The sequence below is a fragment of the Cyclopterus lumpus genome, chromosome 7 (assembly GCF_009769545.1).
Source record: "Cyclopterus lumpus isolate fCycLum1 chromosome 7, fCycLum1.pri, whole genome shotgun sequence".
Taxonomy (NCBI): Eukaryota; Metazoa; Chordata; class Actinopteri; order Perciformes; family Cyclopteridae; genus Cyclopterus; species Cyclopterus lumpus.
In genome coordinates, this window is record NC_046972.1 from 3,965,033 (window position 1) to 3,983,467 (window position 18,435).

At 44.9% G+C, this 18,435-nt stretch overlaps 1 protein-coding gene across 1 annotated transcript in view; it reads right to left on the reverse strand.

Annotated features, from left to right (window-relative positions):
- Window positions 1-519: 519 nt before the first annotated feature.
- LOC117733746 (kelch domain-containing protein 8B-like) overlaps window positions 520-18,435 on the reverse strand; it is a 96,877-nt gene continuing 78,961 nt past the window's right edge. Inside the window, exons 4-5 of the mRNA XM_034537604.1 lie at window positions 9,190-9,291; window positions 520-716 (exon numbers count right to left, since the gene is read on the reverse strand). Of these exons, the coding sequence (XP_034393495.1) occupies window positions 520-716; window positions 9,190-9,291 (299 nt within the window). The remainder of the gene's footprint in view (window positions 717-9,189; window positions 9,292-18,435) is intronic.

Consider the following 18,435-nt stretch of genomic DNA (forward strand, 5'->3'; position numbering starts at 1 on the left):
GCTCGCTAGCAGTGCTAACTTCCACACATGCAACAAAAATAACAGAAACAGACTTCCACATACCTAGAACGTCACAGTCTAAAACTCAGCCGTTGTTTTTTAAGGTCGTAGAAAAGTGTCCGAGCTCACTCTCGCAGCATCAGCAGCGGAGCGGGACGCTGCCGCCAAAAAGAAAAGGAGTTACAGATATGGCCCTATCTTCCTTTAAATATCCAGAAAAGTACCCTGCTTTTATTCTGAAAAATGCTCAACAGGTCGAAGGCGTGTTGTTTTCTCCAGACACCACGTGTGGGCCCGTTTGTCCGTCCTTGCAGGTCGCGGCAGCCGGCTCGTAAGTCCTTCCGTCTCATGTTCGTCCGGTTGAGCGTCAAAAGTGTTTTTTTCCTAAATCTCAGGGAGGAATCCAGCAGTTAGATCCCGCAGATCCATTTCCTAAAGCACGCATATGAATATTGATTCCGGTGTGGGCTCCTGTGTGTGCGTGTGTGTGTGTGTGAGTGTGTCCGTGTTTTGCGCGTGTCACACCGTTTCCGGTAAGCAGAGGGCTTCCACGGCATTACTGGGTCCCTGGGCGACTCCGCCGATGACAAAGAGCATGTTGGCCGCCTGCAGGAGGGCGGAGGAGCAGCGTGCGGTGAGCATGGGCGCCACGTACTCCCAGCGCCGCTTCACCGGGTTGTAGCTCTCCACCGTGCCCAGCGGCGTCGGTTCGTTACCTGCGAAGAGGAACAAGGAACACGTGAGGAAGGCGGCCATTATGTCACAAATGCAGCATCAGCCAGTTTGGAACAGTTGGAAACAAACAAATAGTCACAGCTTGATTTTAAAGTCTGAACTAGACACAGTAAACAAACAGATGATCACAATTGAGCTCGTTAAATTTGAATACATTTCAACAGCTCAAACATTAAGATAAATAAGTCAGAGCGATGCATTCGTTGGCTTTAAAACGTTCAATATTAATTTGGTTCCAGTTGCCTCAGAAAATACAACGGAAGATTTATGGTAAATTGCTTTCATAGTGGTCACACACACACACAGACACACACTCACACACACACACACACACACACACACACACACACACACACACACCATTAAAAGGTGTCACTTCAAGATCATTCATGACGTGTCTCATCAGCGTCTTTAATCGAACAGCATGTCCCCACATACGAGCAGGTGTGACACACACTCGGACTGCAGGGAGAGCCAATGCAAACACACGTGCGCACACACAAATGTGCACACATTAAATTCAAGTTAACACCTCGTACAGCAAAATGATGGAGAATCCCCACGACTCCATCACCCCCCGGAGACGTAAACGCACGGAAATAGTCTCAGAGTAATAACACAATCAAGGTTTCCTAAAAGAGCTTTTTGCCTTAGAGAAGCTGGTGTGAATAAGGGACAAGAACCATGTTGCCAACAACGTTTATAGTCTGATAATATATCAATGTGCTTGATTAATGCAGGTTTAAATATGAACTAGAATCATCCTGTTGGACATTTGTGTGACATTGTCATAATTAGCATACGACTGATGGAGTTACGGCTTAAAAAACACGCTTTGTGCGATCGTCCTTGGGCTGCCAAATTCTGATGAGCTCATCTTTGAGTCCAGGTGGACGTCTGTGCCACGTTTGAAGGGATTTCCTCCCGGCGTTCCTGTGACATCTCGTTGGAATGGCCGGGCGGAAAACATAACTGCTCCTGCAGCGACTTAAAACTACAGTCTGTATCCATTTCATTTAAAGTAGGGCTTCAACAGAATGAGACTTTCACAGAAAGTATCTCAGTATCAGGGTGTCTGATATGACACTATAATAATACTTATAAAGGAATATATATAAGAATATCAGCTGCGAGTATTTTACAATTGTAACAAGTGTGAGTTCCGGCAAAGGATAAAAGAGGGAAACACACGGTATTTCACAAGTAACCGGATTTATTATTTCACGCTTCCGGTTCCGTCCTGATTCCGAACGCTCGGTCAGCGTTCTCCCCTCCTGTTCTCCAGCCACTACCTACTCTTATACTGAAGAGACAAACATTTAATTGACCTTAAATGTTTACACATCACGGCACTGTTCCCTGAACCACACCCCCGCTCCACCCACTCTGCAGCCGAGCCTAACCACACCCCGCTGCCACAACAATGAAGTCCTATGATATTTAATAATTAACATACTGCAGGTGCATGACAGCGCAGCCAGACTTCTTTTATCTGTACACTTTTACTCTCTCTCACACACACACACACACACATTTTGATAACCACTAAATGCAGTAGACCGTGATGGTACAATGGTGTATCAGCTTTGCAGCACTAATCATCTTCCATATTGCCATAGTCAGGACTTTTTGAGTTACCTTACTTGGAATTCTTGTCTGTGACTTATTATCAACTATAACCACCTGAAGCCAAATCGTCCGTTTCAAGTAGAAAAAACAATATTTTTCTTGAAATGCTCCAGGTTATTTAGAAAATGTGTAAAAATCAATGCTCTCGGGCTGAAGAGAAGTTCAACAACAGCAGCGGCAATATTATCTACGACACGTTGAGCCTGCCCCACCCCCCCCCCCCCCCCCCCCCCCCCCCCCCCCCCCCCCCCCCCACCTCACCTCAGGTGCAAACGCTCATTGTCATTATACGTCAGCCCCGCGCTAAGTTGTTGCCGTCACCATGGAGACCCTCATCACAGCGAGTCCCCCCATAATGGCATGGACTGGTGAGTGTGTGGCGTTTGCGTGCGTCCACGGAAAACCATTATCATCATTTTGTTGGAAGAACAGAGGGCAGCGCCGAGTCGGCCTCTTCAAAGCAGTCTGGGCCGACACACACACACACACACACTCACACACACACACTCACACACACACACACACACACACACACTCACACACACACACTCACACACACACACACTCACACACTCACACACACACACTCACACACACACACTCACACACACGCACACACTCACACACGCACGCACACACTCACACACGCACACACACTCACACACACGCACACACTCACACACACACACACACTCACACACGCACACGCACACGCACACACACACACACACACTCACACACACTCGCACACGCACACGCACACACACACACACACTCACACACACACACTCACACACGCACACACACGCACACACACACACACACAAACACTCACACACACACACTCACACACACTCACACACGCACGCACACACGCACACTCACACACACACACTCACACACACACACTCACACACACACTCACACACACGCACACACTCACACACACACTCACACACACACACACACACTCACACACACATACACTCACACACGCACACACACACACACGCACACACTCACACGCACACACTCACACACACGCACACTCACACACGCACACACACGCACACACTCACACACACACACTCACACACACTCACACACACACGCACACTCACACACACTCACACACACACACACACTCACACACACTCACACACACACACACACACTCACACACGCACACACTCACACACACACACACACACACTCACACACACACACTCTCACACACACACAGAGAGAGAAACACACACGCACACGTACTTTGTGGAGCTCAAAGGCTCCCTGTCGTTGCTTTGATTCCCAGCCGACAGACGTCATGTCCTCTTGTCCTCCTTTCTGCTCCCTCTCTCCTTCTGACCTCTTCCATCATGTTTTTCTTGTATTGTTGCTGTAATTTGCCACGTCTCCGTTCAGCTCATTCTTTTATTTTGTCTTTTCTTTATTCCATTTTTTTCGTCTTAACTATATAAAATCCTTGTCTTGGAAACTAATTTCTTCTCCTTTTTTTCTTGACCCCGACTCTTCTGTCCTCACCAAGAGGGATGGGATGTCTCTCTACTTAACATACACACCTTACTTGATTGGATTGGATTTTATTCTATTTTTTACATGTGAGAGTTTCGTATTTTATCTATGAGTCCTCCTAAATGGCACTAAATGTTCCTATCTCAAAACGGAGTACACCTAGTTTGGACTTGGGAGGTTGACCTTGGCAAAAGGATGTTTAATCTGGTGGGAACAGAAGCGTTTCTGCTGACAGCCCAGCTCAGCTTCATCGAGCTAAATGTGCAGTCTGATGTATTTTTTTACTGTAAAACTGATTGTAATATACACCACACTTTGTTTGTATTCATATGTGGTTACTAATCTTTATTGGAATAGTGACACCTGGACACAAAAGGTAGTGAAAACGAAGACCAAGTCATGACTAAGAGCAGAGTGTGTGGAGACCGAGACAAGACGGGGACTTTGATGAATGAGACCACAAGAAGATCAAGACCAAGGCCTGGTTGAGACCTTTTTCAAGAGTAAGACCTGCAGACCAGTACGAGTAAACATGGGGTAACAGCAGACAAAAAATACCCAAAATGCATCCTGAATTCTTGGCCACTGGTTCACAAGTTAACTCACAAAGTACAAACAACAAAGTACCGCCATCTACGATGTGTTTGGATTGTTTGGATTTGTTGGTGCGCTGGAGCCTAAAGAAACCTGACCAGCCATCAACATCTGTATCGCATCAATAGGTTTTATTGTTTCATCTGTTTTACTGGTTTATCATGGTTTATGTTTTACTTTGGATTTGTCTTGCTTTTGTTGGGTCTCACTGTTGAGCATTCTGGGTTGTTTTCTTATTGAGGTTTATTTTGCACACCAATCAACAGTAACACTGTAAGTGAGACCGAGTTAGCCACAGAGGCTCATTTTCATCTGCTGTCCCCAGACAGAGTTTTTTAAAGCAGCCTAAAATTACAGAAATTTCAAATAACATAATACAACTAAGATTCCTCGATTGACGGACAGCATCGTATAGAACAAAACAATTCCAATCCCAGCTCGTTCAAGGAGCGTATGGATATATGTTAATGTTGTGCTGCTGGCGTGTGCCCATCTGGTTGAGCAGTAGGTCAGATGGGGGATAATCAAAGATTCATGAGGTTCATTTTTAAAACCTTTGGCACATGTTTTACCTGCTGTTACATCACCTTGACTTGTCTGACAAAGCACTTTCTAAACTGCTATATTATTGATTATTTTGATTGAACAGGCTTTGTACACGTTCAATATCATTGTATTTTTCTATATTGCTGACACAATGTGCATTAGCTGCAGCGGCTGACTGGCTGCGAGCAGGTCTAAGTGGCTCAGGAGGAGCTGAGTTGCCTCTAACCTCTTTGACCTTTTACTTCTGAAAGGCTTTGTGAGTTAGTCCAGAGTCTGAAACAACCTGCACCTTCAAAAGTTCTTCCAAGCTCAGTGAACCACAATGTAGTTCATTCCAAACTGACATTTAAATGTTGCGTTGTGTTTCATGGTATGTCATACCATAATGTTATATATGAACTTTGCCATGGCAGAATGGCAAAATTACACAAATCCTATCAACATGTAAAAATACAGGATTTGCCCGCTTTTTAAAATGTCTTTGTAAATGAATCATTATATGTCTCTGACATTGTGTTATTTCTGGCTTGCAGTTTGGGCATTTATAATAATATAATCCAATGTAATAGGCTTACGTAAAGAGACGTCAAAGATGATGTTAATACACACTCAAAAGGTTGCGAGGCACAGATGTAGCAAACATAAAGTACAGGTTAGTGCTGTATTTGGTGTGTGTGTGTGTGTGTATGTGTGTGTATGTGTGTGTGTGTGTGTGTGTGTGTGTACATTTTTGGCAAATAATCTGATGATGAAATGATGTGGCTGAGCACATAATTGCACCCTTACTTCTTTCTTCTCTGACGAGTTGCATCTAATTGTAATTAACAGGCGGATCTCAAGTTGTCGGGCGCTAGTCATGAACTGCAGACGCAGAGGCGGCGCTCAGTTACCGGGGCAACGAAGAAGAGATGGCCTGATACACGTGTCGCTCCGATGAACACGAACGCAGAGCAATGCACACGGACACGAGGAGCTTCTCCGTGTTTGTGACATTTCTTTTTAATGGTTTCAATGTTTGTTCGTTTGTTGCCACATTTTCAGCTGACATCCTCGAGTGCAGAAGAGCTATAAAGAAGAAACAAAGCACTTCGAAAAGCCATACTCATAAGTTATGGTATCTGCTCGCCTTCAGTAAGGGGCCTTTTGAATTTGTAATGTCATGTGCACTATTAGCTACCGAGAAATCATCAAAGAAAAGTAGCGTGGATTGTTTATTTTCTTTCTTCATATCTCTTTTCAGATCTGAGATTAGTGCTAACAACTAGACGTTAGCTTAGCGGTGAGGCTTTCAAGTGAACGTGGAGAGGAAGAAGCCATTTGTGCAGAAATAAATGCTTCAGCTCCTCAAGGCCAATATATCCCCCCCCCCCCCCTCCTCGTGGTTTCAAACCAGGAAGCAGAAAATCAGGAAGCTGAAGCAGGTTGGTTTGTCTGCTCTGGGCCACCGTAGGAACATGGCGGCCGGCTAGGTGAAGAGCGCCCGCTCCGTATCGAGATATAAGCGGCTCATTCTCAGGTCACGGGAACACAAGGACTCGTATTGTCAGGAGATTAGACCCTACAGAAAACACATATATGTTCCAGCCCAAAATATAATAATATTATACTATTTATAAACAACCTAAAGGAGCCTGAAGACGGTCACACACATGTTGATTTGTTCATATTTTCCCATCACACTATGATCCACGTTGCTCGTCCAGTCACTTCATGCTCGTCTCCTCAGATTCAAACCGGCCTGTGACAGGGTGTTATGTGGGCGTGTTGCCCAACACTTTGCAGTTTTTTTTGCAGAAGCAAAACCGTAACGGCCATAAATATGGTCAGAAACCGTTTCTGTGTTTGTTCATCCAAAAGCACCCAGGCTAACTGTCTTATTCTATCAGCACATGCAATAATGTATGTCTACTTTATGGTTACGATTAGTCATTTTGAGCTTATTTAGAGGAAGAAAGAACCCCGGATTTCCATAATCTATTTTGAGTTTGAGTTTTTTCAAATAAAGGTTCTATGTGTCGTTGTTAATGTGAGCATGCTCAACCTTAAAGGTTCTGCAAAAAAGCAGTCAGCAATTATGTTTATGCAAGTAGTCTATACATTTATGTTTTAGCCTTTTATTAGTCGAGTGGCCTACTGCAATATACATACTATATATACTACATCCTACATACTATAACATATGTGAGGTCATTTATACACAGAATAATACGTATGTATGCAGAATTTATGCAAAGAATACTTCCTCCTACCCTGTATAATGCATTATAGATGCACTTTGATCTTTGTGGATAAATGTATCATTTATTTCCCAAGTCAAAAGGCAGAGGGTTGGAAATGTCCTATAACACCAGCTATGACTCACAAGCCCAAAATATCCCCGTGGATTAAATTGTGAGCCGGACTCACAGCTGACACTCGCATATAAATATATATATATATATATATATATATATATATATATATATATATATATATATATATATATATATAACATATCTCCCTCTTTTCCTATCACATTCCCTCGCTGTTATTTTCACTTTAGCAAACACACACACAGACACAGACACACAGACATCCACACACACACACAGACACACAGACACACACAGACACAGACACACAGACACACACACAGACATCCACACACACACACACACAGACACAGACACACACGCACACACACAGACACAGTGACTCATTCAACTCTTTTTTCTTTTCTCTCTCTGTTGTTGCCCGCTGAAATTCTAACTGTCCCTCTCAGCAGGACACGATTGGCGTTTTCTCGCACACACACACACACAGACACACACGCACACACACACGCACACACACAGACACACACACACACAGACACACACACACACACACTACACAGTCTAAACAGATGTCACTACGAGCTGTGGACAGAACAAAGAATGTGTCAAAGGAATAAGGTTTAAATCAATGAATAACTCTCTAATATATAACTATGTATATATATATATATATATATATATATATATATACATACACATGTATATATATACAGTACATACACACACATATGTATATAAATATGTATATACTGTAATGTGTGTAATCTTGCTGATGCAGGTGCATGAAAAGTAAATCAATATCTACTTAACAAGCATGTCAGGGAGGACAAAAGCTGACCTTCGATTAATTTGTAGCATTGCTCAGTCTCTCTTCACACTATGTTTATATGAACAAATGCAGATCGGTCAAGCAGAAAATAGAAAGTTAATGGAACATTAATTTGGTTGTGTGTGTGTGTGTGTGTGTGTGTGTGTGTGTGTGTGGTGTTTGAGATGAATCACAGTTGCCGTGTTTGATTCGCCGTAAGCGGTGAAGTCGGTTCTGACAACCTTCCTGTTGATAAGTGTTGAGGTCTTTTATCACCAGATGAAGTCAATTGTATTGGGGTAATATATTAGATCAACAAGAAACACTCAGTCGCAAAGATATTTTGAGTTACCTTGGAATAGAAATGCTATTAATTACGTTATTAATTCAGCAGAAACGTGTTACCGGCTAGTTATTCTTTCTGCTGGAAGTCTTAAACTGTCCTAAAATGTAACAAATAATGGCAAATGGACCGGCATGACAATGTTTTCCTTTTTCTTTTTCTTTTTTATTGGCCTCCGCTTCATTGATTTTTTAAATTTACCTATGAATAATAGACCGTTTTTATGAATAATAGACCGTTTCTGTGAATAATAGACCGTTTCTGTGAATAATAGACGGCTTCTATGAATGACAAACCGTTAAAATATATTGTATAGGAGTTGTACCTCCACAGTAGAGGATAATAATCAGGAACAAAAGTTGAACAAACAGTCTAATTCTAGAAATCACACAGTGCAGTCAGAAAGTACGTGGCACATTGTTGTCCTGCCGCTGAGGTGAAACACTTAACCTGAACCCAGATCAGATCCCTCTTAGACATCACACTCTCCATTGTAAGGTTTAGCCATTAACAGACAAAAAGGAGCTGCAACATTGGGAATCGATCACAGGATGACCTGTTGGTCCGGTCCCCCCCCCCCCTCCCCGGGCTCCTCCCACTCTTTCCTTTCTGGGTCAAAGCACAGTGCTGGATCTAATTGAGAGAAAGGAACACAGGGAACGAGGTAAAGGAAGGGAGGTGCTGACCTAGACCACCAGCTGCAATCACCCTTCCTCCCAGGCATCCTGCCACAAAGTCGGCCCTCTTCTCCCTCATCCTGGACGTTCGGCTGGGTTTGATCCAGATACCTGCCAGAGATGAGAGGACACGATATACTGTCAGTCATCACAGGCCAGAACAGTCCACCACAGCAGTAAATGGAAGTCCCCCCCCCCATTGCAAAGTAATTAAAGAAAAGCAGAAAAACAGACAGAAATATATGTTGACACCCTTAAAAAATTGTTAGACATTGAATTCCAACAACTAAATGGGCCTTCTGCTGCTGTTTCAGGCTTTTCATCAGGTGCTGCAGTTCAGCCACAAGAGGGTTCATGAGATCCCTGAGAGCGCTGATGTTGGGTGATCAGGGTCTCATCTCAAAGGTGTGTGAGTTTGTGTGTGCGTGACTGTGTGAGTCTGTGTTTGAGTGTGCACCTCTGTGGCTGTCCACGGCTAATCTCTCATTGTGCTGCAGCAAACTGGATAATATTTCGGGTGCCCAGTTATGGGCGCATGTCCACGTTAAAATCCTCTTGATTACCTGTTTTTACTGATATTGACGGCCTTCTGACGTTTCACTCACTAACCGGGTCTCTATGACTCCCAGAATATAAAGGGCACATAATCCTTTCTTTGCCAGTATTAGTCTTTGCTAATACTCTGATGCTCTGCATCAGCAGGGACATGGCAGGAGACCGGCCCTCCAGGCAGGAGGCATCGCGAAGGAGGCCAGACCAATGAGGCCAGGCCCTTGAGACAGGAGGCACAAAGAATGAGTCAGGGCCATTGGGAAGGAGGCCAGGTCCAGGCCAGGGGCTGGATGAAGGAAGCAGGGGCAAGGAGTCCGGACCTAGGAGTCCGGACCTAGGAGTCCGGACCCAGGACTCAGGACCAGCTTCAGACACAGCCAGGTTACAATGAGGCGAGAAGTCACACAGACTCCGGAGAGGAAGTAGAGTTAGTAATGTGCAATGAAGAGACGTAAAGGAGAGAGAGAAGATCAGATAGGTGCTCAGTGTATCCTAAAACATCCCCCAGCAGCCTATAAGCCTATAGCAGCATATATAGGGGCTGGACCAGGGCAAACCTGATTCAGCCCTAACTATAAGCACTATTAAAGAGGAAAGTCTTAAGTCTGTTCTTAAATGAGGTGACTGTGTCTGCCTCCCGGACTGAAAGTGGAAGCTGGTCCCATAAGAGAAGAGCTTGATAACTGAAGGCTCTGGCTCCCATCCTACTTTTTAAGACTCTAGGAACCACGAGTATCCCTGCATTTAGACCTGGCAGGTCTACCTGCTAATGCCATTCAACCTTTACAGCTCATCCAGAATGCAGCAGCTCGACTGGTCTTCAACCTCCTTTAATGTACCCACACTACTCCGCTCCTCCGCGACCTTCAAAACATTGGTACTTGCGTACCGTGCTGCGAACAGATCGGGTCCGGTCTACATCCAGGACATGGTCTAACCTCACACCCCAGCTCGTTCACTTCGCTCGGCTTTTGCCAATCGGCTTGTAGCTCCTTCACTTCAAGCTAATCAACAAAGTCACGACTGTTTGCTGTCCTGGCTCCTCATTGGTGGAACGAGCTCTCCATTGACATCAGGACAGCAGAAAGTCTCTGCATCTTCCGTCGCAAACTAAAAACACATCTTTTTCGACTATACCTTGAATAGGGAAGGTAGCGCCGTAGTAGCACTTTAGCAGCACTTAAATGTCTCTTACTGATAGCACTTTGCAGTTTAACTCTTTAGTATCACTTAAATGTCTCTAACTGATGGCACTTTGTAGTTTAACTTTATTGAAGAAATGGTACTTTCTCGATTCTTGTTGTTCTGAGTTTGGACTCATGGTTTAATGCACTTATTGTAAGTCACTTTGGATAAAAGCGTCAGCTAAATGACATGTAATGTAATTTAGTGAGCGCAGCTCTCTAGTGGGGCAATATGGTACTACAAGCTCCTTAAGATATGATGGTGCATCACCAATCAAGGCTTTGTAGATGAGGAGAAGAATTTTAAATGTGATTCTTGATTTTACAGGGAGCCAGTGCAGAGCAGCTAATACAGGAGTAATGTGATCTCTTTTCTTAGTTTGTGTGAGTACACAAGCTGCAGCATTCTGGATCAACTGGAGGGATTTAAGAGACTTATTAGAGCAGCCTGATAATAAGGAGTTTCAGTAATCTAGTCTGGAACGCGTGAACCAGTTTCCTTGAGATTTACTTCATGTGGGAGTTAAAGGACCGATCAAAGATACAGTGGTGTTGGATGCCAGGGCAATGCCATCTACAGAAACCACATCACCAGATAATTGATCTCTGAGGTGTTCAGGGCCCAGTAAAATAACTTCAGTTTTGTCCGAGTTTAACATCAGGAAGTTGCAGGTCATCCATGTTTTTATGTCTTTAGACATGCTTGAAGTTTAGCGAGCTGGTCGGTCTCCTCTGGTTTGATCGATAGATATAATTGATTATCATCTGCATAACAATTAAAGTTTATGGAGCGTGGCTAAAACAACAACAAATTAACAGGCAGCAAATAACAGAGAAGGTCAGTGCTAAGCACAGTGAGAGAAAAAAAGAAATCGAATAAAAAATATTTTCGCAAAAGGTAGAAATCTATGTCTTTGGTTTCATGTGCAAACCTAAAACGTGTACAGTAAAACACACCACAGCACATCCAGACATGAAACAAGAGAAAGAAATGCAGTTCATCATCGAGGGATCTGTGTTTGACAGCACAACAAGGTCCGCCTCAGGACCTCCCCCCAACCCTCTCCTTCTTTCTCTGGCTTGAACCCCACTACCCAACAGCAAATTCTATTTTTCTATATTTGGGACAGCGATACGCAGTGACATATCCCATTTCGTACTCCTCCACGTTTCTGCTACAGCGAGCATCGCCGAGGGACATGATTTGCAAATGCCGGCACAGGACAAGCAATAAAAAAAATCTGCTGCATAGACGTAATGCAAATGAATGCAGAGTGATAAAAATGATCAGCTGTTAAGTACCCTTAAGTAGCAGTTTCCTTCCCTGCACTGCTGCAGCTTAAAAGTCTTAAATTGTAGTTTCTCGCTCGTGGATGAAAAGCATGTCTTTTGAAAGGTTATGGGGGGCATCCAAGTGGAAATTAGGCCTGAGTGGACTGAGCATTGTAAAATGTAACAATTTTGAATTGTTCTCTAAGGTCGTCTTGTGTTGAGGCAGCTTTATTTTTTCTTTGTTTTTATCAGAGTTAAACAAACAAGACACATGTCTCCGGGCATGCTGGCTGCTCTGTGGGGCTGGCAATGTCAATTGAGCTAAATAAATAATAAAGTGTTACCAATAGACTGTGTATAAGAAGTGGACGTTGTGATTGTGACCTCCCCCGTGGGTTTGTGTACTGATGGTATGAAGCCTCGAGTTCGCCGTCACCATGTTGTTGTCAGCCAATGTCGAGGCGTATATGACTCTGGAAGCGGCAGCAACCTGTCAATCACAGTAAGCCCGCCCTAAAGCACACCCTGTTTTTGGTCTATTTTACTCAATTTACCAAATGAACATCATGCTGTATTGAAGAAGACTTGAAACTAGAGAGTAAGATCATAAACTCATGTTTACAATGTTTATGAGGGAATAAATCAAGAGAGAAGCAGAGTCATTGTCTCATAGACTTCTATACAACCAGACTTCTTTTTGTAACTGGAAGAGTCGCCCCCTGATGGCCATGAGAGAAAATGCAATTTTTAAGACACTTTTAAGACACAAAATGCAAGTTTTAAGACGGCTTTAGGTTGCCATCTGGTGCTACACATCATATTTTAGCGGGTTAGCATGCTAAAATTAGGTTTTGAAAAGGAAGACGAATGCATGTAATTGAAAATACCTTATCTCTGGTTCTGCTGCATCTGCTGCACAGAAATTTACATAACCATATCACCAGGAGACTACAGTCTGATACAGGCACTGAGTAAGTGCATTGAACAAATCAATGATTGGATGTGCCAAAATTTCCTTCAATTGAACAAAGACAAAACTGAAGTAATTGTCTTTGGTGCCAAAGATGAACAATTAAAAGTCAGCGCACAGCTTACATCCATTATGTTAGAGACTACACCCCAAGCCAGAAATCTTGGTGTTGTTGTAGACTCCGACTTGAATTTCAAGAAACACATCAATTAATCAATTAATAAATCAGCCTTCTACCACCTAAAAAACATATCAAGAATTAAAGGGCTTATGTCTCAGCAAGATTTAGAAAAACGTGTCCATGCATTTATCTTTAGTAGACTTGACTACTGTAACAGTGTCCTTGCTGGCCTTCCAAAAAAATCTATCAGACAGCTTCAGCTAATTCAGAACGCTGCTGCTCGAGTCCTCACTAGGACCAAAAAAGTAGATCACATTACCCCAGTTCTGAGGTCTTTACACTGGCTTCCAGTCACTCAAAGAATTGATTTCAAAATACTGATGTTGGTTTATAAAGCACTAAATGGTTTAGGGCCAAAATACATTACTGATATGCTGATAAGTTATGAACCGTCCAGAGCCCTTAGGTCGTCTGGGACAGGTCTACTTACAGTCCCTAGAGTTAGGACTAAACAAGGAGAAGCAGCTTTTAGTTATTATGCACCAACAATCTGGAACAAACTCCCAGAGAACTTGAGGTCTGCTACAACTCTCAGTTCTTTTAAATCGAGTCTGAAGACTTTTTTGTTTCCATTTTAACCTGTAATTTGCATTTTATTTCCTTCTTTTATTTGCTTGAATCGAGTTTTAATTTTTTGTTATTCGCTTCTTTTATTCGCTTTTAAATGTTTTATAATGTGTTTTATGTATTCTAATCTTGCCCCTGTAAAGCACTTTGAGTGGCCTTGTGTCTGAATTGTGCTATATAAATAAACTTGCCTTGCCTTGCCTTGCCTTTTTGTCCATCTGACAATGATATAGTACTTGCAAAGCTACATTGATGCAGTGCTCCCTTCAATCAGCACTAACACTAAGTACAGCTGAGGTTGATGGGGAAGTTTTTGCAGGCATCAGGTCTTAAACAAAAAGTAAATGTTGACCTTGTGACGGAGGTCAGGGGTCTTACGTTGCACCGCAGCTTGATTGTCGTGATGTCATCCCTACTTTCAGGCTTCACGTAATGCGTTTGAATCCTGTTAGGAGCTACCCGCAATTATGGGCGTGGCTTTGGTGTGCGTGAAACGACACAGAGAGGCGACTGTTAGTATTAGTATTAAAACAACAATGGCGACTCCCAAAGAGGTTAGCATAGATGCTGCAATATCATCTGCTCCATCAGAGAACAGGAGAGTATTTATTCACTGTATGAAGAGCAAAGAACGACACTGAAGGCTTTTCTCGATGGGAATGATGTGTTTCGCTCTTGACTCGCTTCGGCAAGCGTTTGATTAACAGACGGTTCATCCAAATCAACGGCCACGTATTTTTTTCAAACTGTTTCCGATGGCGGCTTCTCAGATGGTTCTGTTGTAACAAACCATCTGGAGGCCACCACAGTGATCACAATTCATCCGGAGGGAAACAAGAAGAGAATGTACAATATGTGGATAAAATGTCATGGCTGTCCATCAAATGGGCATTTCCCTCAAAAGCACAAATGTCAACCTCATGGTGGCAATCCATCCTACGTGGCTTGAATGCACTCATTGCAAGTCGCTTTAGACAAAAACAGCAAAATGAATGTAATGTACTGTAAATGTACTCTGGCTATGATTGAATCTGGACCGAATAGCTGGACCGGGGTTAAGGAGTCTCAATCGCATCGGAATGGTATCAGCTTGTGGTGTGGTATCGGCTTGTGGTATCGTCTTGTGGTGTGGGCTTGTGGTATCGGCTTGTGGTGTGGGCTTGTGGTGTGGGCTTGTGGTGTGGGCTTGTGGTATCAGCTTGTGGTATCGGCTTGTGGTGTGGGCTTGTGGTATCGGCTTGTGGTATCAGCTTGTGGTGTGGGCTTGTGTTATCGGCTTGTGGTGTTGGCTTGTGTTATCGGCTTGTGGTATCGGCTTGTGGTGTGGGCTTGTGGTGTGGGCTTGTGGTATCGGCTTGTGGTATCAGCTTGTGGTGTGGGCTTGTGTTATCGGCTTGTGGTGTTGGCTTGTGTTATTGGCTTGTGGTATCGGCTTGTGGTGTGGGCTTGTGTTATCGGCTTGTGGTGTGGGCTTGTGGTGTGGGCTTGTGGTGTGGGCTTGTGGTGTGGGCTTGTGGTGTGGGCTTGTGGTGTGGACTTGTGGTATCGGCTTGTGGTATGGGCTTGTGGTGTGGGCTTGTGGTGTGGGCTTGTGGTATGGGCTTGTGGTATGGGCTTGTGGTATGGGCTTGTGGTATGGGCTTGTGGTGTGGGCTTGTGGTATCGGCTTGTGGTATTGGCTTGTGTTGTGGGCTTGTGGTGTGGGCTTGTGGTATCGGCTTGTGGTGTGGGCTTGTGGTGTGGGCTTGTGGTGTGGGCTTGTGGTGTGGGCTTGTGGTATGGGCTTGTGGTATGGGCTTGTGGTATCGGCTTGTGGTATCGGTTTGTGGTATGGGCTTGTGGTGTGGGCTTGTGGTATCGGCTTGTGGTGTGGGCTTGTGGTGTGGGCTTGTGGTATCGGCTTGTGGTGTGGGCTTGTGGTGTGGGCTTGTGGTATCGGCTTGTGGTGTGGGCTTGTGGTATCGGCTTGTGGTGTGGGCTTGTGGTGTGGGCTTATGGTGTGGGCTTGTGGTATCGGCTTGTGGTGTGGGCTTGTGGTATTGGCTTGTGGTGTGGGCTTGTGGTGTGGGCTTATGGTGTGGGCTTGTGGTATCGGCTTGTGGTGTGGGCTTGTGGTATCGGCTTGTGGTGTGGGCTTGTGGTATTGGCTTGTGGTGTGGGCTTGTGGTGTGGGCTTGTGGTATCAGCTTGTGGTATCGGCTTGTGGTATGGGCTTGTGGTGTGGGCTTGTGGTATCGGCTTGTGGTATGGGCTTGTGGTGTGGGCTTGTGGTATCGGCTTGTGGTGTGGGCTTGTGGTGTGGGCTTGTGGTATCAGCTTGTGGTATCGGCTTGTGGTGTGGGCTTGTGGTATCGGCTTGTGGTAAAGCCACACATGCTGGAGTTGTATGTTTACCCACTGGTTCTCGCTCCAAACATCTCATAGGGTCAGGAATCCCTGAGAATGAAGATGCTACTCCCCGACTCTGAGAGGAGCCGACTGACCCTGTGGAGGTGTTACTGGAACAAACACTAGGATGAATCCAGGAGACACTTAAAGAAAATAGTGGAGGACATTGCTGGGGGGTTAGGGTTAGGAGCGCTGCCACCATCGGCTGGGATGGAGGTGCTGATCAGCGGGTAGATGGATGGGGAAACAAATAAATCGCCATTTGACGACACAATAAGCTTAGTTTCACATTGACTCACAGGTGCAGGCAGCTAAATGGTCACCGGAGAGCAGTTATCTCATCTAACAGAGAGATGTTGGTTTGTAAGGGCACTTCTGCTGCAGCCAGGTCTCCCAGCACTGTGAAACTAAACACACTGACAACTCCCTCTCTGCCAGAACCACTGAGCACGACAGAGGCCGGAGAAAGTCAGAATACAGTTTTTGAAAGGCAGGTGCTGTTCTTGCAAACCAAAGTATCGATACTTTGGTTTACAGACATTTCTGAACCGCTGGTAAACATTGCCACGCATCACTACCCGAGAGATAACATATTCTCATTTCTGTGAGCCAGCAAAATTGACAGAGAAGCATAACCGGATACAAATAATATGCTGTTGAAAAAAAATGAAAGGATCCACCCATTTTCAAAGATGTTAAGAAACTGCAAATTTCCTGCAAACAATGACAGGAGATGAGAGGAGTAGAGAGGACAGAGGAGATGAGAGAGGAGGAGAGTACAGAGCACAAAGAAGAGGAGAGGAGGTGAGAGGACACAAGATTAGAGCACAGGGGGGCAGAAAGGAGGAGACAAAGGAGATGAGATGAGAGGACAGGGGAGCAGAAAGGAGGAGACAGAGGAGAGGAGATGAGAAGACAGGGGAGCAGAAAGGAGGAGACAGAGGATAGGAGATGAGAGGACAGGGTAGCAGAAAGGAGGAGACAGAGGATAGGAGATGAGAGGACAGGGGAGCAGAAAGGAGGAGACAGAGGATAGGAGATGAGAGGACAGGGTAGCAGAAAGGAGGAGACAGAGGATAGGAGATGAGAGGACAGGGGAGCAGAAAGGAGGAGACAGAGGAGAGGAGATGAGAGGACAGGGGAGCAGAAAGGAGGAGACAGAGGAGAGGAGATGAGAGGACAGGGGAGCAGAAAGTAGGAGACAGAGGATAGGAGATGAGAGGACAGGGGAGCAGAAAGGAGGAGACAGAGGAGAGGAGATGAGAGGACAGGGGAGCAGAAAGTAGGAGACAGAGGATAGGAGATGAGAGGACAGGGTAGCAGAAAGGAGGAGACAGAGGAGAGGAGATGAGAGGACAGGGGAGCAGAAAGAAGGAGACAGAGGAGAGGAGATGAGAGGACAGGGGAGCAGAAAGGAGGAGACAGAGGATAGGAGATGAGAGGACAGGGGAGCAGAAAGTAGGAGACAGAGGATAGGAGATGAGAGGACAGGGGAGCAGAAAGGAGGAGACAGAGGAGAGGAGATGAGCGGACAGGGAGCAGAAAGGAGGAGACAGAGGATAGGAGACAACAGTAAGTGGTGGAGTAAGTGGCAGATGAGACAAGAAGATAGGAGAGAACAGGAGAGGTGAGGAGAGGGACAGAGGTGAGGGGAGCATATATTTGAGATAACACACATGGCTTGCAGAGCTGCTTCCTTAATCATATATATATATATATATATATATACTATATATATATATATAGATATTGGATTGTTGTGGGGACCGGCTGTGGGGAAGTAGCTCAACGGTAATCTCCGAGTAAGAGGACGGGGAAGGCAGAGCCACCAGCAGCTCACTGGCAGATATGCCTGGCTGCAAACAGATCTGCTATACAGCCGTGGAAAATGGAAAGGCCAGATAACATGCACATGTGGTGCAGATATACGGGAGGGAGAGGCGGTGAGGGGAGTTGAGGTCTCAAACAGGCGCGCTTCTTCTCCCCGCTGGCGTCTGGAGATACAGAAAACAGCCGGGACAGAGTCGTTATCTGTGTTCAGTTCAGCCTCTGCACTTCTCCGTATTTTTATATGACCATATAGCGCGCGGCGGCGTCACAAACCAAAGAGCATATACAGCCCACGTTAGTTCGCTAACAGT